The sequence below is a fragment of the Ambystoma mexicanum genome, chromosome 4q (assembly GCF_040938575.1).
Source record: "Ambystoma mexicanum isolate Mex_15411 chromosome 4q, UKY_AmexF1_1, whole genome shotgun sequence".
Classification (NCBI taxonomy): Eukaryota; Metazoa; Chordata; class Amphibia; order Caudata; family Ambystomatidae; genus Ambystoma; species Ambystoma mexicanum.
The window spans coordinates 1039333495-1039357558 of NC_090928.1; the positions used below are offsets into that span (position 1 = coordinate 1039333495).

At 45.9% G+C, this 24064-nt stretch overlaps 1 protein-coding gene across 1 annotated transcript in view; it reads left to right on the forward strand.

Moving 5' to 3' along the window:
* IARS2 (isoleucyl-tRNA synthetase 2, mitochondrial) overlaps positions 1-24064 on the forward strand; it is a 1527005-nt gene that overhangs the window by 17859 nt on the left and 1485082 nt on the right. Inside the window, exon 2 of the mRNA XM_069608590.1 lies at positions 8473-8595. Within this exon, the coding sequence (XP_069464691.1) occupies positions 8473-8595 (123 nt within the window). The remainder of the gene's footprint in view (positions 1-8472; positions 8596-24064) is intronic.

The following is a 24064-nucleotide window of genomic DNA, read 5'->3' on the forward strand; positions in this document are numbered from 1 at the left end:
GGAGTCTTTAGGGAGTTCCTCACAGGAACGGGCGTCCTTGTACCCTGTATTGCTCTCCCCAGAGTGCACGGAAAAACATAAATCACCAATGCAATTATAGAGCAAATACTTTGAACGCAGAAAGACTCAATAACTCACAACCACACACTCTTAAAAGATAATCGGCACTTCTACGGCTATTTATTCAAAGTTTAGAAGCAACCAGTGATAACATAGAAATAACTCACAGAAGTAGCATAGACATAAATCACAGAAGAAGCAAAGTATTTAAAAGGAAATACATCACCGTGAGTGTAACTGGATTCCTCATCTCGCCCAGAAGCGGCTGGAAGACCCCGGGAACAGCCAGGCTGAGAGCACCACAGCTCACAGGAGTGCCGGACGTAAGCGTCCTCCGGCTGAAGTCTCACCTGACCACCTCCGGGTTTCCGCATATATACACACTCCGCAATGGGGTGGCAATTCTCGAACCTTCTGGAAATGGCACTTGCGCAGTTGATGAGCAGCCGTCGGTTGCCAGCTGGGTCAATCGAGAGCCACCCTCAAGGAGCAGAGTGCCTCCCTCCTCTAAAAACACGCTCCGCGGAGAACAGAAACAAATCATAACAAAGTTAGCTTTACCAGCAGAAATGTCCTTGACCGCATACTAGGTTTGGAAAGCATGTTTTCCTCACCACCGTGAATCTAACACTCAGCAAAATGTGTGCAGCTTTTCACTGCGGCATGAAGTAAATATCCATCATGGCTCTGAGCGCTCCCAGAATACACTGCGCACCAGCGCCATTTTAGTTCAAGCATAACATACCCACAGGTGGAGTCTTTCCTGGTGAGGTCCAGCTTGCTTCTACCCCTAGGTACGACATTGCGGAGCGGGCTCGCCAGCCTAGCCTTACAGGGGGAGCTTCCCCTTTGTGTTCTGTGGCGAATCACAAGAATTCGTCCCTTCTCCCACAGTCCAGACCAACAGGAAATGCCACCTTAAATAGCAGGACATAGAGGTACAGCCCTGCATGCAGCAACCCAATTGCTCCCTCATACTTGGAGGGTCCTTGATGCAGTGATGTCATCCTCAGGGGTGAGGGGGTTCTTCTTTAGGTTCTTTCTTTTGTATACTCCAAATATTCCTCTTTGGGAATGCTTATCTTTTCTTGCCACCAGTCCCAGTGCTGTAACATCTTCAAGTCTTTTGGCCTCTGTCCTCCCTCGCTGTCTTTCCTTGGCAGTGTAGTCAGGGTTTTCCCAGTCACCCAACTCTTCTATGTATTCTCTGTACTGGCCTCAGAATCCATTGGCAGGCCGAGTATTCTCGTTGGACTGATGTTGATCGAGTGGTCTGGGAAATCCTAAATCCACATCATCTACAGCTTGATTAACCCTGCATTTCACATAACCTTATTGGTCGTACCCTCATTCCCCCAGGTTATACTGAAAAGTTCTTCCTAGAAAAGACTTGTGGGCTTGCTCTGCATAGAGCACCAAGTTTCACTTCCTGATCGCTGGTCTGAGCTTGCTCCTGCAAGGGGGTAGAGCAACGCACTAGGTACCTCCTGTTCACCCTAACTCCTCACCTAGCTATATCATTGTGTACAGTATCGGGCGGTAATTGGCTTCGCCCAGGCATCAGATGCCACTGCTTAATCTGTAATCCAGGCATCCATGTGATAGTCGTCCATAGCAAAGGGCTGCACTGATAGTGGCAAGTTCAGTTTGGCCTTATTTGGGCCTTCCGGCTAGTACACCCCCATTTACACCAGTGCCCCAAAGCCCTCTTAATGACAATACCATGTGCATTTGGTACATCCAATCCCTTTGCAACAAATCATTTATCATCAGCCACTTTCACTCTAATCACTCTAAACTAATTGTGCTAGCCATCAAGGAGTCCAAATTCTCGTCACCCCCATCCCAAGACCACTGTGCCTGCCTCCACACAAGTTTTGACAACACATCCCAACCCCCTCCTCCCTGACATACTAAAATAGGTGTTATTTGGCCTTATGATAAGCAATGGCTAACCACAGCCCTTCTTGGACTTAACACACTCTTCCTTTGATCACCTCTCCATCCAGCTACTCAGTCCTACCCCACATCAACCTTCCCACATCTACTACCCATCTGGCACACATTCTTTGTCTGAACTTGACCTGCTACTCTAACCGATCTCAGTAGACATTCCCATGGTCCTAATGCATGATATCAACCTCTCTAACATCACAAAGGCCAGCCAGCTAAAGCTTGCCTTCACTCTTTCTGGTCACTCCAAGGTCAACGTTCACTTGAATGGGAGGTGTGGTCGCAGTAGAATGATTCGAATTTGTCGAATTATTTTGGTCGAATTTGGCCACAAATATATGTTGGGGCCGGGGGGGGGGGTGGGATTGGGCTATTGTGATAATAAATATTGGCGCTAGCCGGGAGGTGCACATGGACTCCCCTGCATGCATTTGTGGCCAAATTGAATAAAATATTCTTTTTTCAGAGTTCGATGAAAAAAGCGGGTCCAAATCACCTAGAACCAAGCTGCACAACCTTCCTACCATGGGAACTCTGTTGATCTTTCTATCCTCCTCTCTTCTGCTCTCTACAAACACCGCTTCCCCCTAACCACTTACTCACACTAATTTCCCTCCTCTTTACCTCCCTTTTCTACCCCCTCTTTTTTCCCCTCCTCCTTCAGAGATCATGAACGTTCAGTGCAAACCCGACTCATGGCCTCATACCTAGGACGAAGTGAAGATTTGATTATACAATCCTCCTAATTTTCATACCAGGCTCTGTGATTTCAAATTGTACTTGCACCTTTCATCTTTTGCTTGCTTCACGACTGTGATTTAAAATTGGACTTTGCAGCTTGAATCTTTGGTCATGGTAGGCCCTCCGCTTCACTGCATCCTTACGTTGCCACTTTATTCCCCTATACTCTCTCCCCCTCACTGAATATCCCTCCCTCCTTAATTCCTGCAGACACACTACTTCTCCTACAATGCCTCCTTCCATCACCCTTCCATATATTTCCTAGCATCCACTGGACAGATAAATGCCATGCATACGTAGGAAAGTGATTAAGTATTTCCCCATTGACTGTTTCCGTTGTGGAAGTGTTTCTGGTTGAAACACCCTGTGCCCCCAATGGATAAATGCAGTAGAATACTACGCTCCAAGCTTTCCTTTCCTCTACCCATCCACTCACTCTATTTAACTTGTCTTCATTGATTCCAACATCCACCTCCCTTGACCGTCACCATCATGTTTAATCTTTCGCCTCCAATGCGAAGCCCACTCCCCGATCTGCTGCTTTCTTCTCCCCTTGACCTTCTCCCTCAAGGCACACAACTTCAGGGTCTTTTTTGATAGCGACCTAAAATTCCAATAATTCATCATGGCTATCGCCACTGGGTTCCAGAATGAACCTACTCAATTTAAGCAAAATCCTTCTCCACCTAACATGGGCCATCCCCGATCTCTACTGTTGGGCTCAGCAAATTCCACTACTGCTCAAGCCTACTACGTCATCTCCTCACATTTAAATAAAGTTCTCAACTTTGCTGCCTAAAACCTCTACAACTTACCCATGTCCTGCCTAACCCCTCGGTCATACCTCTATACAGTGAGGTCAGGGTGTATGGCTCCTCATGCAAAAGCACTCTCTTCAGGTACTCCTTATCTACAAATCTATCCATGGTCATCGAATCATACAAAGGCACGTTAAGGGAAGTAATTCCTTATAGTCAATCTTTATTCTGAATCCATAAATTGCAGTTCTTATTATCAGCGTGCCAGTCAGCAATCTTTGTTATTGCACTTTGTTGAAGTCATTTGCCAGTTATTTATTTTGGGTTCAAATTGCCTCATATGCATAAATTGTTAGTCTTATCTTCAAATAATCTTGCTTGTATAAATTGCTTGCCAGCTCACTTGTTTGCCTCCTGCAAATTACAAATCAACATGGTTCGCACTTCTGTATGACCGACCTTTTATTTATTTTATTGAGCCTTTGTAAGGCACTTTATACAACCGAATTGTGTTTCAAAGCAACACAATGCTAAATAGGAAGGGAACAGGGGAAATAATAACAATGGCGGGAAAAATAAATATACAGTCGTGGTCCTACTAGGACTTGTGTTCTTCGTGCGTGCATGTGCATTGAGGTAGAAGTGCAGGGGATGGGGATGGAAGGAGGATCAGGGGGGTAGGCAAGTGCTGGAAGGGGGTCTGGGAGGGAAGTGCCAAGGGGGAGAACCTCAGGTTAAGTGCTAGTGCATGCGACTCTCATGGGTGGGGATGTGGAGCCACCAAGCGGGGGCCGCAAGGGCAGTGCAGTGGGGCGGGGGTTGCTGGTGTAGACTGGGAGAAAGGGCCTTGAATCCTGTGGGATTCATGAGGATCAGGCAACCGTTCACAGCGGAAATGGGGTGATTAGCAGGGAAGGGAAAGGGGTAGGGAAGGGAAAGAGGTAGAGAAGAGCAGAGATTCAGGGTCGATACTGCAATGCTGTTATGCTTGAGCTAAAACATGGCGCTGGTGCGCAGTGTATTCTGGGAGCACTCGGAGCCATGATGGATATTTACTTCATGCCGCAGTGAAAAGCTGTACTCATTTTGCTGAGAGCTAGAGTCACGATGCTGAAGAAAACATGCTTTCCAAACCTGGTATGCAGTCAAGGACATTTCTGCTGGGAAAGCTAGCTTTGTTAGAGTTACGGGACTGTTTTCCGTGGTGCTTGTTTTTAGAGGTGGGAAGCACTTTGCTCCTTGAGGTTACTGTCGGTTGACCCAGCTGGCAACCAACGGCTGCTCATCAATGCGCAAGTGCGTTGCCAGAAGGTTCGAGAAATTGCCACCCCTTTTTGCGGAGTGCATATATGCGGAACCCCTTAGCTGTCAGGTGAGACCTCAGCCGGATGGAGGACTCTTTCGTCCGGCATACCTGTGGGCTGTTGTGCTCTCGGCCTGGCTGTCATTGGGTTCTTCTAGCCACTTCTGGCGAGATGAGGGATCCAGTTACGCCCACGGTGATGTATTTTCTTTTGAACTCTCTGTTTCTTCTGTGATTTATTTCTATGTTATCACTTGTTGCTTTGAATAAATAGCCGTATAAGTGCTCATTATTTTCTAAGAGTGTGTGTGGTTGCAATATTTGCGTCTACCTGCGTTTAAAGTATTGCCTCCGTATTTTTTTATTTATTTGTTTACAATTCAATGAAAAGAATTTTTACAAACAGTTGAGAACGGCAGCAACCCTTAATGAGATGCGCCTCGAGCTTTCATGTAGTTATGTCAGATTCCGTTGAGAACGGGATTACCTCTTCCAGGTCAATATAGTGCTTAAATGAAGTTGGTAAGGCTCAAGCGGACGTAGGAGTCCGAACGCGGAGAAGATACCGAAGGAAGCTTGATCTCCCTTATCAACATTGTTGTGATGGAGTGGAGGCTTCGGAGATTTTACTCTTGCTCGTGGTTTGTGAACTGGAACTGATCATTTCAAAGGCAGACTCCAGGATTTTGACAGTCGCAATTGTCCATCTGGTTTTTTCTCCCGACATTAACCTGTTCCACCACGTAAGTTCTTCTTCCTCTCCAAAAGATGTGTGTTCGCAGACTAGTGTCGATAGATAGGTGGCTCGAATTTTTCTCACCTTAGGACATCTAAGTAAGAGATGTTTGATTCTGTCGTAGTGGAATTGTGGCAAAGGCGACAGATAATGTCAGTTGAACTGGATCTGATTGCTAAAATAACCTGCGTTTAAAGTATTGCCTCCGTAATTGCACTGGTGATTAATGACTGTCTGTGCACTCTGGGCGAGCAATACAGATGCCTAAAGCCATTTGTGAATCAAAGGGTATCCAGTCTTTTTACAGAAAAATGTTACCCCATTATTTTTTGCAATAATTGTTTTTACTGAATTTTTGCCGCAAAAATGCAGTAGGGGGTGTTCGGTTGAGGCAATATGTTATGGGTGTATGGTGAGAGGTTGGTTGGGAGGTGTAAGGTGGGGTGAGTAGGTATGTCGGGAGTATCCCCAGCATTTTCTATGGCAAAATGTTACAAAATGGCAGTAAAGAAAAACCAATGTGAAAAATCTGCAGTAAAAAGGCATATAACTATCTAAAGTTGATAATAGAAACATCAGGGTGGTCCCAGGGATCTGCAACCTTTGGCTCTCCAGATGTTTTGAACTACGACTCCCATGATGCCTCACCATTGACTAAGCTGGCTAGGGCTGATGTGAGTTGTTGTCCAAAACATCTGGAGAGCCACAGGTTGCAGACCACTGGGCTTAAACCTATGCTCCTCCCGTGAATCTAAGTTGTTAAACTTTCCATAGATTTGAATCTCTATATTGTGCCTATTGAAGCAAACCGGAAAACAGTATGAACCCCTCTCAACTGCAAAGCCATCCCCCTGAGATCAAAGCTAGGCCATCAGTGCAATTACTTGAAACCAGATTCAAACTCCACCTGCTAGCCAGCAAAGGGACACCTTCCATTCCCCCACCATTCCCCTACTACCTGACCATTGTTCTCCCAGCAGGACAATGCCACACTCGTTGTTATAATAATTATGTATCTGTTTGTGTAATAAGGTTCTAGGCAATATATGTAAATCTTGTTTGTCTGTTTCCCGTTGCCATCTCTGCTCTTTCTTTCTGCACCACCCATTCATCACCTGTTTTTTTTTTTTTCTCTAATAAATCCACCTCCTTTTTCTGAAGGCACCCTTCACAGGAACTGTCTTTGTTCTCTGTATTACCACTTGTGCATGTCATTACTGTGAGAAATCGCACCCTGGACGTTCAGTTCATACAAATAAATAAAAATAGTTTACTGAAGATATCTGTTGAGGCCGAAACATGTCTAACATTGCTTTTCATCTTGTTTCTTGTGAACTGTTTGCCATGACTGGTAACACGTTTCTTCCTTGGTGGTAGAATATATTTAAATAAGGGACGGGTGCAATTGTATTGATTTCTGAAAGTAAGATTACTTGTGTGTGAGGGTAATCACTTGCTTAAATATCAATTCGCACGGGAAGTAACAGGAACGAGCATTGGCAAAGCCGACAGCATTGCTCGTTGTGTAGGTGTGGGCTAGGCATTTCACAGGCTCTATCATAATGGTACTATCTGGCCATAAGACTGCAACATATGGGCAGTTATGGGAGTACCTGAGCATATGTAGTCAGTGCCTGGCAAGTGGCAATCTAATGCTCATCACAAGTTACAACTGGCTTTGCAAATGCTTTTTTTTAATACAACTTCAGTGCAAAGAGAATGTGTGAGGACACACATTGCTATAAATCCAGGGACTGAAGGCCTTCTATACTGCATTTTTATTACCCCAGGAGCTAATTTATTGCCACAATTAAGCCATTAACTCTCAAAAGACTGCTTTGAATTAACACTAGCTGGCCCTGTGGCGAGCACATTTTGATATCACTTGATAGAGATAGTTGAAAGAGGTCAGATGAGGCTGTGCTTTGGGTTGGGAGAGATAGTCAGTGGGTGGGAATGGCTAGAAATATAAGCAGGGCCATGGGTTGTCAATGGGTGGGTAAAAGTCCAAACGACCACAAGCTGTGTTCCTCCTCATGTTCCATCTCCCTCCAAAACAATAGTTTATGCTTTTAAGTGGCTCAAAAGTCGAAACTAAAGGATCACCACGCACAGTATGTCAACACCCTCGATTAATGTTAGTTCTTCTACATGCGGTATCATGGATTCTGTGGATTATTGATGAACTAAAGTCAATATCCCAGTGACATTCCTCACTATGGACAAATGATTAACTGAATCCTCCATCCTCTCAAACTGCAAGAATACAACTCACGTTTGAAACCTGCAATGCTCTGACCGAAACTCAATATTTTAGTTTATTTACAGTGCAACAGAGTTTTTGTACTTTGTGCCCTTCATTTTGAGAATCATTTGACTAGTGTAATTTGTAATGCAACTAAGAAACAATGTAATCCACTCCTTGATTAAGGCCATAACTGTTGAATAGTGACGTTAAAGTGGTCTCAGCGAATTGGGACATAAATGATTGTTGAGAAAGTAAAGTAGTTCTGACCCCAAATAGAATATAATTTTGGGAGATAAATGTAAAACCTGGAAGGTTTTCTTGAACTGCTGTATTTCCCTTTGTAGATATTATTTCCCATCAATTAAATAATGAATTTCCTGTATCCCCTCTTTAGCTTAGGCAGCACAGGGATAGAGCTCTTCTTTGTGGCATATGCTGGTAATGTGACTGGTCTGAACACAACAAATCAGTTGAGGTGGCGTCAAGGGGCAGGCGCCTGTGTATTTGTAATTTACTAATGTTGGTCTGATTTGTAGGGAGTTAAAATCCCTCTTCCGTTAAATGCAAGTGGTTAATTTGCTCATTGCTTTATATATTTGATTTGAATATAAGGATGTTCTTCATTGGTAGCTTTGACTATTGCAAAATATTAACTTCTGTTTTCTTTTAACAGAAATGTGGCTTTTCAGAGTTGTACTCCTGGCAGAGAGAGAGGAAAGCAAAAAAAGAATTTTGTCTTCATGATGGGCCCCCTTATGCAAATGGTGATCCGCATGTTGGGCATGCTTTAAATAAGGTAATTTAGATATTCATTATAGGAAAATGGAAAAGCTAAGTAACAAAGCTGGATGATGTTAATATAGAAATATAACCGGATGTGAGATGCAACCATTAATGTATCCATTTTATCATTTATTAATTTATTTGTTATAGTTGTCTTTACTTCCAATACTTTTACAACTGTTACAAATTGTATCTTACATAAAATAACCATACAAAAAATGCATACAACATCAATCTACATCAACAATCCTGTTTCTACGTTCCACAATACATAGTCATTTACTATTCATAAATTCGTATTAATTCTAGAAAACATGCAAACAATGATTCATTACATATCAGACGTATCAGTACTCTTTAGTAAGCAGTATTTTGTTAACAAGTGAATGCAATTACAGTTGAAATTACAAATCATAGCAGTTCATAAATGTGTGCAATTTCCTACACGTTTTTGTGACTTAATACTTATCGTTGTTATAGGTCATATATTATGAAGTGCAATGTGCTTAAATAACACTGCTAATTTGGTCTCTTTTTTTCGGATTCAAAAAGTTTCTGCTGTGATCCGCACATTGCATAAGGAAATGAGTACAGATTCATTGGGTGCATTTAAACAGTAATGCCAAATGTGCACAGACGAAATAAAGGCATATTGTTGTACATACTTTGCATACGCACACTTATGTACTGAGGATAAAGCAGGACACTCAGTTAGAATATGTCAACTGTCACAAACGTTTCTACTACATTACAAATCCGACAATGTCGTTGGTTTTTTGCAAATTGCCATTGGGAGCCAAATGTTGCCCTAACTGGCAATTGGTTGGTTCTCATCAATAGCTGGAATCTTCGAACTTCAGAGTTGGGACAACGTATAAAATGCACTTGAGGACAGCGATACATATGAGCAATACCATCTAATTGAGGAAAATTGTGGAGACCGCTCATATTAATAACATTATTTTCCCAGTCTTTTTTCACATTTTTTTTTTTTAATGCAGTTTTAATGGCACTGTACCAGCCACAATGGGATCGAATACTTGACACTTTTTAATTCAGTATTTAAGTCTCTTCACATGTCTTCATATTTATTGGAATTATGGATTCTCGTCAATTGAATTATATTTACACCTATTATACGTAACATGTGACTCAAAGGATGGCAAATAGCCTTCAAAGGGAGGAGACCTCTTTGTTGAAGAATAAGAGCTTTTAGGCATATCACCCCAAATTCAACTCTGATAAACTGTATAGGGCAAGATGGCCAAGTATGTTTTGCCCAAAACAACTCTATTTTATCTAAACATGATAGGTTTTTAATCGAGAGGGCTTCTAACCCATAAGCAATCACCGGTACGAGCCACTGCATGTATAACATTAATATACTAATATACCCTTCAGGGAATAGCTTGCATAGTTTAATACAGAACGATGCGCAAGCTTTGTTATTTGTTTAGCTCATTGCGTCTTTCTTTCAATTATTCACTGGTATCCAATTCTACTATCCATAATCCCTCTTAAATACTTATAGGATTCTGTATATTCAATCATACCCCAACTCAATTCCATTTTGGGTCTATACACCTTTTTTGGCGCAAACAACATTATTTGAGATTGTTTTAGATTAATATTCAAGCCGTGTTCAGTTGAAAAACGGCCCAGCTCTTCTAGGATCATTTTCATGCCTTTAAATGTGTGGTCGACAATGACAAGGTCATCAGCATATAGTTATGCTGTGACCCTTGGTGTTCCAAATTTGATTGGACAGTTGGAATATATTATTTTTTTTTCCAACATTATTTTTATTGTTTTATGGCACAACAGGTAATATCGGTTCTCTGAGTGTTACATACTTAGAAGGTCAATTATAGCATTAATGAGATAAAAGCGGCACTGTATGTAACTTTGTCATGGCAAGTTATGCATTAATATACAGAACAAAATTATAATAATAACTGAGGAACGGGGACAAGGGAGGGGGTAGGGCATGGAGCTTTATGCACAGTAGGAGCAAATGACATCTTAGTTCAGTAGTAGGGTTCTTTCAGGGGGTCAGTGCGTCTCTCCAGCTGTATTTCGGGCCAGACATTCGGAGTAGGTTCGGTGCAGTTAGGGGCCGGTTTGATTGGCTGTCAGTGGCCCGGGGAAGTGTAGAGGCCTCGCGGACTTCAAGCTTAGTATAGGTTTGTTCTTTTCAGTCCTGAGTTTCCATCCATCGCAGTGTGGGGGGCCGTCTTGCTATTCCCGGGAATTGTTGAACATAGTCCATGAAGGGGGCCCATATGCGTTCGAATTTGGATTTGTTGCCTAGCCTGATGGACGTGTCTTTCTCGGCTGCCATGATTTCCCAGCACTTGGTCCACAACATTTGTATGGAGGGGCCCTCGGGGTTTTTCCAGAGTTGGGCGATGGCAATTTTGGCGGATAGGACCGCTAGGCAGCCTGTAAGGGGAAATTGGCCTTCTCCTGTAGCGCCTAGTAGGATTATTCCAGGGTCCCAGGGGATGCTGAGCCCGATGATAGCTTTAATCTGTACTAGAATGTTTTCCCAGAATGAGGTGGCTTTTGGGCAGGACCAAAAGAGGTGGACAAGAGTTCCTCTCTCGTCACCCTCTCCAGCAATGAGCAGGGATCGCTGGATTGCATCTGTTTATTATGGCGGGAGCTCGGTACCATCTGTAGCAGACTTTAAATGCACTTTCTTTGTTTGTTAGCATTTTTAGCTTTTTTGTGCTCGGCCCCATATCTGTTGCCATTCCATTCCTCTGCTTGAATCGGTCTTCCGATGTCGTCTTCCCATTTCAGCATGTATGGTTCTTTTTTAGTAGGGTCTGATCTGTCTAGCATTTTGTATAATGTAGAAATTTTCCCTTTCGGGGGATTTGCTGTGAGGGTAAGTTCTAATGCCGTTAGCTCCCTATTGCCCTGTTTCCTGACTTGCGGGTTCGACAGCCAGTGCCTCAGTTGCGCGTAGCGAAACCTTTCAGTTTCCGAGATCCTGAACTTTGCTTTGCACTCCTCGAAATTTAGGGGGCGTCCACTCTCGAAGAAATCTGCCATGGTTCCCAAGCCCCCAGTCCTCCATTCTATAAACTGGTTTGGAGAGACTCCCGGCGAGAAGTCCGGGTTCTCCCAGATAGGCGTGAGGGGGCCTGTTGGGTTTCTAAAGTTCCATCGGCGGGCTGCTTTTTTCCAGCTGGCGACCGTGTTCTTTGTTGCTGTTAAGGGGCCTAAATCTTGGGTCTCGTTGGGCTCTTTGGAGTGAGGTAGAACTTCTAGCGGGGTCTTACTCCAGTCTTCTTCCAGTTGTAGCCACCTGGGGCGGTTAGCGCTAAGCTTCCAGGCAAAGGCTGGGGCCAGTTGGACTGCCAGGCAGTATCTCGCCACGTCTGGGACCCCTAGGCCTCCCAGGGCTGAATTTCGGAGCATGATGCGTTTTGGGATACAGGACTTTTTCCCCTCCCAGACGAGGTTCAGGATCTCTCTTTGGAGCTTGTGCAGGGCCTTTTCACGGATCGGTATGGGCAGTGCTTGTGCGTAATATAGCAACCGTTGGGTCAAGTTCATTTTTATTGCTGTGATGCAGCCGAACCAGGAGATTTCTTGAGTTTTCCATCGGTTGATGTCCATTTTCAGGGCTCTGAAGAGTGCCGGGAAGTTTGCCTTATACAGCTTCTCTGTTTTGTTGGCAATCTGGACTCCTAGGTAGGTGATGCTACTTTTTGCCCATGAGATTCCGAACTTCACCTCGAGATTGGATTTGAGTCTATTTGGGATGCTGACGCCCAGAGCCACTGATTTAGCTATGTTTATCGTAAATCCTGAGGCTATCCTGAATTCTTTTAGGGTTCGCTGCAAGGCCTTTATTGATTCTTCTGGTCGGGTGAGTGTAAGGAGCACATCGTCTGCGTATTTGGCGATTTTGTAGGTTTCTTTTTTGAATGTGAGGTCATATATAGATGGATTTCGGCGGACCCTATCCGCGAACGGCTCCATCGACAGGGCAAAGATGAGTGGGGAGAGTGGACATCCTTGTCTCGTCCCCCGGGTTATGTTTATGCAGTCAGATTTGGCCCCGTTAAGGCGTAGTCTAGTTGACGGTTTTTGATAGATGGCTAGGACCAATTTTATGAAGTTTGGGCCGAAGCCAAAATGTTGCAGGGTTTCCTTTACATAGCCCCAGTCAAGCATATCGAAAGCCTTGTGCGCGTCTAAGGAGAGGACTGCTATCCTTACGTTGAGCCTGTTTGCTGACTCTATGATGTTGATGGTCCTGCGGATATTGTCTTGGGTGCCCTGACCCGGGATGAAGCCCACTTGTTCTGGGTGGATGATCTCGGGGCGGAGGGGGGCCAGCCGGTTCGCCAAGATTTTGGCAAAAGTTTTCGCTTCGTTGTTTAGCAGAGTTATGGGTCTGTATGAGGCACACAGCGTTGGGTCCTTTGGGATCAGTACTGTTATTGATTCGCTCATGGACGCTGTTGTGGAACCGGTAGAGAGAAAGGAGTTGAATAGGTTCGCTAGCTGCGGTGCTAGCAAGTGAGCGAACTTCTTATAAAATTTAGAGGAAAGACCGCCTGGCCCGGGCGTTGTATTTTTCAGATGTCGGATCGTTTCACTGACCTCCTCTGCTGATATTGGGCTCTCCAACTCAGGGATTGAGGGCACTGGCTGCGGTTTTGGGATGGAGGCTAAGAATTGAGCAATGGCTGGGGGTGGTGTCGGTGGTCCCGCCATAATTTCCTTGTGGTGCCGCATCATTATCTCCAGCTTGTCAGGGTCCAGGTGGTGTGGCAAGCCATTTTCGTCTAGCAGGGCTTGGATGTCGTTCCTAGTTTGAAGCTTCTTCAATTTGTGTGCTAGGAGTCGGTTCGCTTTATTGCTGTTAAGGTAGTAATACTGTTTGGTATAGGTTAATGCCCTGGTGGCACGGTCTGCGAGGTGGATTTCCAGCTCTCTTTTTGCTCTTTTTAGCTCTTGTTGCGTCGTTTTCGCGTAGCGTTTTTTGAGCTTGTTTTCTAGTTCTGCAAGTCTGTCCTCTAGCTTTCGTTGCTTCAGTACATTCTGGCGCTAGAGTCTGGCAGAGGAATCCATCGCCACCCCCCGGATTACCGGCTTCATGGTATCCCATACTGTTGCTATTGCAGTGTCTGGGTTTGTGTTTTCAATTAAATAATTCTGGATCGCCTCCAATAGGTCGGAGCTAGCCGCTAGGTCGGTGAGGATGTGGTCTTGCAGCTTCCATTGTCTCTGGGTAGGTTCGGGCATTCCGTGGAGAAGCAGAGACATCGTGACTGGCGCGTGGTCCGAGATTACTATAGGCCCAATTTGAATGTTCTCCACGCAGGGGGCTATGGGGTTAGCGGCAAGCAGGAGGTCGATCCGCGAGTAGCCTCTGTGTACATGTGAAAAGAAGGTGTAATCTCTTTTTCCCTAGTTGCGTAGTCTCCAGATATCTATCGTCTCGGTTTCCCTCAGGAATTCGGCTAGAGCCAAGGATTTGCTGAAGTCTTCCCTGGAGACTGGGAGCGTCTTATCCACCATTGGGTCTGGAGGGAGGTTGAAATTCTCCCCCCCCCCCCGATTAGGAGGTGGCCAGCGGAGAAGGCCGTGATGGTTGGGAGAAGGCTCCGGAGGAATTGGTCTTGCTCTTTGTTTGGTCTGTAGATTGCGACTAAGGTAATCGGTAGTTCGACTAATAGTCCTTTCAGGAGCAGGAATCTGCCTTTCGGGTCTCTTTTGATGGAGATCTGTGATAATGGGAGAGTTTGGCCTAGGAGGATTGCGACTCCTCTCTTTTTCTGTGTAGCTGAAGCGAAGTAGCATTTTGGGTAGCGACGGAATCGTATACGCTTCTCATCTTCCTCAATCAGGTGGGTTTGCTGGATGAAGACAATGTCAGTTGCTAATTGGTCTAGTTTGTGTTCCATTGCTTTCCGCTTTCTTGGTGCGTTGAGCCCCTGGACATTCCAAGTTGTGATAGTGAGTAATTTGTCTAGAGAGCCCAATCTTTAAATGCTAGGTAGAGCGCTTCGTTGTTTTCCCCCAGGTATTTCCTGTTCCATGTCTTTGGTGTTGAGTAATTCCATGCTCCCCTCCCTCTGGTATTTGCCCCCACTCCTCGACCCACTCCCCCCCCTCCCCCCCAACAATAACTAGGTTTCCGGACCAGCCTTTAACCAACGGGGCATTCGGCCAGACCGGTGTGGTAGCTCTGCTTGGAGGCAAACATTGCCTCTTCTGTTAACCAGTAAAGTTCAGGATAAGGTTGCTGAGTTTGCTTGATGAAGTCGGCTTAAGGTCTTTTGGTTCCCCGCTCAGCGGTTGTCTCTTTTGAGCTTTCCCGGTGGGCCCCGAAGTCTGCGGCGTCCCGGCACCTTGGACCAGGCTCTGGTGAGGTCTCCGTGGAGTTTCCCCGGGGCTACCGCGGCTTCGGCAGTTGAGCTTTCCTCGTCTTCTGGATTCATGAATCGCTCGGCTTCTCTGGGAGAGGGGATTGTCCGGGACCTGCCTTCCCAGTTGAAGGTTAAAGCTGTGGGGAATCCCCAGCGGTATGTTATTTTCCTCTTCTGTAGCCATTCGGTGAGGGGTTTGAGGGGTTTCCTTTTTGCGAGAGTAGACGCTGCCAGGTCTTGGTATAGGGATATTTCGGAGTCTCGGAAGTTGATTCGGGCTGAGCTTCTGGCTTCGTTCATTATTTCTTCCTTGACCTTGTAGAAGTGGACTCTCGCTAGGACGTGTGGTACAGTGCAGTGCCATGTGTACTGTTACCTTGCCCCATCATTTGCTGTTTTGGGAGAAGTTCAGAGGTTTCTTAAATCAAAACTTTCACAATGTTAAAGTAAGTCATATCTGGAGATGAAGTATGTAGTATGGCACTGCAGCATATAGGTTAATAGTCAAATTCAGGTGTACAAGATGGCCCTTGCCGGTCATTGATATCAACTGCTTTCAATATGGCGTTAAATACCAATTTCCTGTGATGGCAAGGCCAGTAACAACAGACAAGGCCAAGCCAGGTAGGCCCAAGCAAAAGCATTATTTATCACCATTAGCACTCTAAGCTGCCATCTGGGGCGCTCCTAAGGGAGCCAGGCTTTGTTGCTCATTGTATGTTTGCGGTGCAAATAACTTCTGGTGGCATTCAAAATATAAGTACAAAATTGCTCATCAAATAGGATTGTTTGCTAATCAAGAAACTTTAAATTGCAAACTCTGATAATCAATTTTTGAAAACTAACTTATGTCTTGCTTCCTGCAAGAAACATCCTCTATAGGAGTACTTTTTTCTCACGGCAACATCCTATTTAACACAAAATCCAGAAAGCCAAAACATGGGAATATGCTTTCACTTTCTTATTTTCTTATAAACTGTTTACTTTTGCTTCATGCTTATGCATACTCAAGTTAAACCCACTTAATTTTGAACACGTTTATAATAAAATACTTCACCTATGAAAACAACCTTATTTAAACATTACCAAATAAAAACCTATTTATTTTACTAACTCAGTTTATTTACTTTACTCACTATTCAATAAACATTTGCACTTCCTCACCAAAACTCTAAAACGTACATTGCTATTGCCATTATGTAGTAGTAACTTGGGAGGATCATTGTGTCCCCTCCGTCGGTCTAAAAGGCTATAGTAATTTATTTTCAGGTTTTTTTTTCCATTGGACGGAAAAACATTCCAATCAGTCTTATTTTCAGACATTTTCTATGCATTTTTATTGCTACAATGGTCTTCCATTCTATGATCTGTTTTGAAGTCTTTAAAGAGGAAGTGACTGAGGTACAAAGGAAAATAAGTGATGTCTGCAGATTCATCGTAAATTGAAAATGAGGGGGTTCTTTTACTTTACGCCAACAAGTTGACATATCTTTGTATTAGTACTACTCCCAGCAATCGTACCACTATTACCAGCAGTACTATTGCCAGCTGCAATATTACTGTTACTGCCAGTACTTTCAGCAACAACAGTATTACTGTCAATACAACTGCCATAACCGGTAGGACAACTATCACTACTAGTAGTAATAGCATCAGTGTTACGGCTAGTAGAAACAAATGTAGGAGTGCTACTATCCGCAGTTTCTCTACCAGTGGCAGTCGTACTACTACCAGTACTGGGCGCATTAGCACTTTGACATTTATTAGTAGTGCTACTACTCGCACACTCCCAGTAGCTAAAGTACTACTACTACTACTACTATGTTATTCCTAGATGTAGTAGTAATGCTAATGCTAGTGACTGTTTTACTAATAGTAGTACTTTTGGAAGTAACAGTGCTACCTCTGATTTTAGCTTGAATACTGTTGGTGGTAATAGTATTAGAATTACTAACAACCCTGCTGCCACTGTTATTACACTAGTACTTAAGTAATATTTTATTACGCACTTCACATCAGAGTCCATTTTCTAAGTGTAAACCATTGTTGCTCTGCGTTATTTTGCTTCCAAGATAATAACCCCTGAGTTATCTTCTCAGCACGGTACTAGTAGTACAGGTACGACTAGTGTGTCAATGTTTACTGTTAGTAACAGCATTAGGACTTTTTGCTGATAGTATTTTCAGCAGTACTGCCACTGTTAGTTGTAGCAGCAAAGTAGAGCTCAAATTAAACTCTCAAAACTAACGCAAAGGGCATGAGAGTGAATATACTAAGAAAAGGAAAAATGCACTCTGCCAAGAAGACAAACTAAGCCCTAATTTGTGAACAAAAGCATTAGAAAAGATATTGTGATGTGCGGGAATTAGTCATCAAAGAAAGTAGAAAAAGAGATTAATATACATTATGATTTAATCGCACACACTGTGTATTCATGTCAAAAAATGAACTTGACTAGTTGCATAGTTTATGCAGCGTGTAGTTATCCAACAGTAACAAATGACACAGACGTGATACTGCTGCCACACAACAAAGACTTCATTCAACACTCACAGATAAATTATTCTTCAAGAGAAATTTAAACAGAAACATTTAAAAATGTACCCTAGGTGGTATTGCATCCCTAAATTTATTAAAAGAAAACACATGGACAACAGTTATGGAGGTACTCGATGCTAGAAAAAATAAGTACACATTAGGCAACAAAGAATATACAAAAACCACTATCAAGACAACAAAACACCAACTGAAGCAACTTGAGTTCGAATGGATTGTGCCCTCCAACGTATTCCACATCTTTGACATGTAATGTCCACAGCTGTGCACTTAAGAAACTTTTTCAGCACAGGGCGTCCTGCATCGATGACGTCGGGTCGATGTCCCTTGAGGGCCGCTGGATGTTATAAATAGGATGCACGGCGCCCGTGCCTCAGTTCCGTTTTTCCCACAAATGTGTTGCTTCGTGAAACTCTGCGCGCCTCGTGTGTTATCATCGTTGAGATGTCTTTTTCTCCGACCCCTCCGACTCTGCGGTCTGGCTTCGGGACTGCAAGTCAAAAATGTCGATCAATCACTGACCCCCATTGCATTTGTTTGTGGTGCTTGGGCAAGTCGCATGACACCGACGACTGTTTGAAGTGCCAAAATTGTCCAAATGGGTTTCCACTGACGACTCGAGTGGCGACACTCCGCATCAGGAGGTGGCCCGGGAGTCTCGGTCCCGGAATGGCTCCCGCCATTCTTCTTCCTCGTCCCGACACTCTAGGAAGCGCCGTCACTGGTCGCCTTCCCCCTCCTCCTCGGAGGGTGCTGCCTCGGGAAAAGTCGCATGCCCGACGAAGTCCTCGACTCCGGAGGAATGGGCTGCCTTTAAGGAGCAGATGTTAGTGATATTTCAATCACAGGGCACGGTTCCGGTCACGCCTTCTAACAAAGCCAGCAAGGAACGGTCTCGTACCGCGGCTCGCACACCTTCGGGCTCAGGTCTGCGACGTGACTCGCACTGGGAACCTTCGAGGTCCCGTCCGGACAAGGCTCAGGACAGTCGCAAGAGACGTGTCTCCAGGTCTCGGTCCTTGTCTCCAGCGAGACCGCTGCAACCTACTATGGGCTTGAAGCCGGCGTTGACTAGATTGCACAGTGTCCGTCCGACTCGGACGTGGACGCTTTGCCGTTGTATCAGCCCACAGCACCGTCGGCGCTCACGCCTTTGGCTATTTTTGAGTAACCGGATATCGTGGATCCTCCCAGGAAGGCTAATATGAAGTCTGTGAGGCCAGTATTGGACTCCAGGCTCTCTTCTGTCCCCAGGCCAGGGTTTCAACTCCCTCTGAATGACCTTTATGAAGAGGAAGAAAGGTCTGATTTTGAGGACTGTGGTGAACTTGATGTGGCTCCAGTTTTATCTGGTGACAGTCAATTGTCGGAGTTGAGGCAAACCCTCCATGATGCCAGTGGGCTGGACACTTCTCCGTAGGCCTGAGCTTGGGGCGCATGCTTGGTCTTCATACAGACGGCTCATGGCTAGGGCCTCGGAGTATCTGGGCTAGTCCAGTCCTCCTGAAGACTTTGTACAGGATGGCCTAACGGACATCTTAGATCAAGGGCCATCCTCTGACCTGGTGTTACCATTTCATCTCACCTTACAGAAGAGGGTCGCAGCTGCTTGGCAGTCCCCAGAATCTGTTCCAGCTGTTAATAAATCTTTGACAAAAAAGTACCGCCCTTCTGTTACCAACCCTGGCTATTTATCTACTCACCCCACTCCCGAGAGTTTGGTGATTCAGACGGCTACGGCCACCTCGAGCCAGGCGGTGTACCTTACCATCCCTCCTGATGGGGACGACAAGGGCTTTCACGGTTGGGCTCGGAAGGTATTTTCTGCTGGGAGCATGGCCTTGAAATCGGCCAACTCCACTTGTGCCTTGGCAAGGTTCTCACACACTCTGTGGAACTGTTTCTTTAGCGGATGAGCATATTCCTGAGGGGGAAGAAAGGGATGGGTTCCTTGCTCTCGTGCAAGACGGCAAGGATGCCATGTGTAAATCCCTTCAGTCGGGTTTGGATATGGCTGACGGTGTTGGCCGATCCATGGCTGCGAGCACCGTTATACGCAGATTTGCGTGGTTGCGGAAGTCAGGTTTTGCTCTGGATGTGCAGGCCCGTCTTCTGAACATGCCCTTTGATGACGCACATTTGTTTGGCAGCAAGGCTGACGAGAGCTTTAAGAGATTGAAGACCTCGAAAGCTGCGGCTAAATCTTTAAGGGCAGCTGTGCGTCAACCTCTGCCTTTTCGTCCAAGGGGACAGCAATTGAGGGAAGGTTCTTTTCGTTACTACTCCTCCTTTGGTAGAAGGGGCCGCCAGCGAAAGGGACCAGTGAAAAACTACCCATGGAGGTCGGGGAAATCGTGGTGCCAAAGCCGCCCAGGCAGCTGCCTCTTTGCCTTCAGGCACTGCCGCAGCAGCTTCCAAACAGTCATGAGGCCATGTCACATGGTTCGCCGGTTGGGGGCGGATTGTCTTAGCACCTTGAAGAATGGCGAGCCATTATTCAGATGCATGGGTTCTGGATACCATAGCCCACGGCTACTGCCTTCCCTTCCTTCAGCTGCCTCACGACAATCCTCCAGGGAAACTCTTTGAAGCTTCCGGATCCGCTCCTTGCGCAGGAAATCTTAACCCTGCTGGAGACAGGCACTATAGAACTGGTGCCTGTAGCGCAGAGGCACAAGGGATGGTTTTCCCCTTATTTTTTGATCCCGAAGAAAGACTGGGGATTGAGACCCAGCATAGACTTGCGTTGGTTGAACAAACTTCTCAGGAAGGACAAGTTCAAGATGGTTACTCTTTCTCAAGTCCTCGAGGCCCTTCAACTTCAGGATTGGTTGGTGTCTCTGGACCTACAGAATGCTTACTTTCTGAGCTTGGGATCAATCGGCACATGAAAGTACCTGAGGTTTGTGGCTGGCGACTCGCACTTTCAGTTTCGGGTCCTGCCGCCCTGAGGGTCTTCACCAAGCTAATGGTGGTGGTGGCAGCATACCTCAGGCGAGGAGGAGGGGGATTCACGTCTACCACTACCTGGACGACTGGCTGATCAGGGCGCGCTCTCCTGCGCAAGCGTTGGATCATCTCAGTCTCACCTGCTGCACCCTCTACAGGCTGGGCTTCTCCCTGCATTTCAAGAAGTCGCATCCGGCACCTTCCCAACAGCTCCACTACATCGGGGCTGTTGACACATCCTTGGGGAAGTGCTAGCCTCCCAAGGTGAGGGCTCATCAAATTGTGCAGATGGTGGAAAAGTTACATGCCCAGAGTCTCCCGGCTTTCGAATTCTTAAGGTTGCTCAGCCTCATGGCATCCTGCATTTTCCTGGTGCCAGAGGCCAGGTTTCGGATGAGATCCCTGCAATGGGTCCTCAAGATGCAGTGGTCGCAGTTCTCCGGCAAGATGTCGGATCCCGTTCAGATTCCACTCTCGGTCTCCCAGGATCTTCTGTGGTGGGCCAATGAAGGGAACCTGATGAGGGGGGAACCGTTTTGGCAATCGTGGCCAGAGATGATTGTAGTGACGGACGCTTCCCTCACAGCTCATGCCAATGACTTGACCGCCAGCGGTCGTTGGTCTCCATCAGGGTCCAGACTCCACATCAATCTGTTAGAGCTGAGGGCCATCAGGCTAGCCCTGAAGGCTTTTCTGCCCTCTGTATGGGGGAAGAGTGTCCTGATCATGACGGACAACACAGTGGCCATGCATTACCTCAACAAAATAGGGGGGGTAGGGTCACTCCCATTGTGCATCGAGGCAATGCAGCTCTGGTTCTGGGCCATCCAGCAGGAAATTTCGATCTCGGCTGTTCATCTGGCCGGAGACGAAAATGCGGCGACAGGTTCTCCATCCTGAAGTCAGGACCCTCAACCTTCACGCTTGGTATCTGAAAGGTTAAGTTATAAGGATCGGGACCTCCCGGATGACGTGATGGAGGTGTTGCTTTCGGCAGGCGGCCTGCAACAAAATCCCTGTACAGTTGCCGTTGGCATAAATTCTGCGACTGGTGCAGAGGTCACAATGTGGATCCTTTTCAGTGCTCCATTCCTATGGTTTTGTCTTTCTTACTTTCTTTGGCCCACTTGGGCATTCAAGTGGGTACCATTAAGGGTTACCTGGCGGCGCTGTCTATCTTTAAGCGCTCGTCTGAAGGATGTTCTTACTTTAAGATACCTTTTTGATTTCTCAATTCCTTAAAGGACTGACTAATGTGTTCCCACCGTCCCCTTTCCAAGTGCTGGTTTGGGATTTAAATTTGGTTTTGAAATTTCTCATGGGTGCTCCCTTTAAACCTTTGCACTCATGTCCTTTGAGATTGTTGTCCTTCAAGACCATGTCCTTGGTTGCAGTTACTTACGCTCACAGAGGGAGTGAATTGCAGGCACTTTCCTCTAAGCCACCCTTTACTGTGTTCCACAAGGACAGGGTAGTCCTTCGGGTACGTCCTTTCTACCTAAGGTAGTTTCTGAATTTCATTTGAGTCCGGGTGGTTCTCCCATCTTTCTATCCCCCTCCTCATCCTGGTAAGGAAGAGGAACGACTCCATCAGTTGGATCCTAGGAGAGCTCTGAGCTTTTACATTTCTAGGATGTCCAGGGTCACAGTGGACGATCAACTCGTTGTAGGATATGCTGAACACTGACTGGGCCAGGCTGTTACCAAACAGACCTTGTCCAGGTGGACTATCATCACCATTACAGAGTGTTACCGATTGGCGGGTAAGGACCCTCCTGAAGGGTTGCAAGCTCATTCCACTATGGACGTGGCTACTTCCACCGCCCTCAAGCGGGGTGTTCTAGTATGAATATTTGTGATGCCGCTACATGGGCTTCGCGTCACACCTTTTTGTTAAGCATTATTTTCTGGATACCATCTATGGTCAGGATATGGCCTTTGGTAAGGCGGTTCTTTATTCCACAATCTTATTGGGTACTCTAAATTCTTTTCCCTCCTCCATTTACTGATACTGCCTTGGGAGTCTGTGAAAGATGTGGAATACGTTGGAGGACACAATCCATTCGAAGAACAAGTTACTTACCAACTGGTAACGTTCTTTCGACTGGATGTTCCTCCAACGTATTCCACATCGTCCTCCCAGCCTGCCCCTCTGGGGAATTTACTATGCGATTGCAGCTTAGGTTTCCGCAAGGCTATATGCAGTCAAGCAGGTATGAGACTGGTGCCCCACGTTCTAAGTGGAAAAAACTTAAACTGAGGCTACGGGTGCCGTGTGTCCTATTTATAACATCCGGTGATGTCTCCCTCGACGAAGGCCCTCGAGGGACATCGACCCGACGTCATCGACTCCGGAAGCCCTCTGCTGAAAAAGTTTCCGAAGTGCACAGCTGTGGACAGTACATGTCAAAGATGTGGAATACGTTGGAGGAACATCCAGTCGAAAGAACGTTACCAATTGGTAAGTAACTTGTTCTTTCGGCTGATAGGGTCCTAATTTTCTTGTGGAGTTTGGCCCAGCCCTCCTCAGGATGTGATTTATAATTAAGGGCAGCATAAATCAATTCACAGCATGCTTCAATACCACTGCGGTATTAGCGTTTTGACAGGTAAGTGTACATCCCCAGATAATGTGGATTTCTCAGTCGTGGGGACTCATGGACTGCAATGGGACTATAGCAGCAGCAAAGGGCAAACATCAATTCAGTGGCCCTTCACGGTTTCAGCTCCTCACGTCTCAGCAAATGGCACCACTGCGGTTCTCCCTGGCACTTCGGTTCCAGAAGCAGTGAAGGTACAGCCAGCCTTGAGAGGTTGTCCAGACGAGTTCGCTTTGGGGTTGATTGGTCTCACCAACCCAAGGGGAGAAGTCGTCCTTGCAGGGCTTCTCTAGTCGATGCAAATTCGGAGCTCCAGCACAGCAGCAGGGCTTCACCGGGCAAACCAATGGTCCAGGAGTTGCAGCAGGTGTCTCTTCCAAGTTCTTCTTCAGATTCCTTCGTCCAGTGGTCGACTCTGCCTTCCAAGCCAAAAAGCCTTGGCTTTTATGCAGGTTTCTCCCATTCATTCCAACCTAGCTGTCAATCACACTGCAGGGTGGTTGTCCTTGCCGGACAATCAGCCGGCCAATCACCTTTGGGTGCATTCCTGTAACCAAGAGGATTAAGCACAGGGAGTTTCGGGCACCTCCCTCATTTCCTGCCCCTGCCAGACACTCTGGAGCCAGAGGGCGGGCTTCACTTGTGAATCCCGCCAAATACAAAACTAACAAAGGGACCAAACCTGGTTTGGCACGCAGAGTGAATCTCACGAAGGACCTTTCCAATAAGAAATGGCGGAAAAAGAAGACCGGGGCCATTTAGACAAAATGGGCACCCTTGGGGGCTTTTATTGCAGGTGCGAACCCAGCCCGCGGTAGAAACACACAACGGTAGTTCAAAGTAAACCACTGCCACCAGCCATTAATTGTAGAAAGGGTAACATAAAAAATGTTAAATGAGAAGTTAGACAAAGGGGATACTAAGTAACCCCTCCAGCACCCTATTGTAAGATAGTGTGTGCTGGGTCTAGAAAGTTACAAGT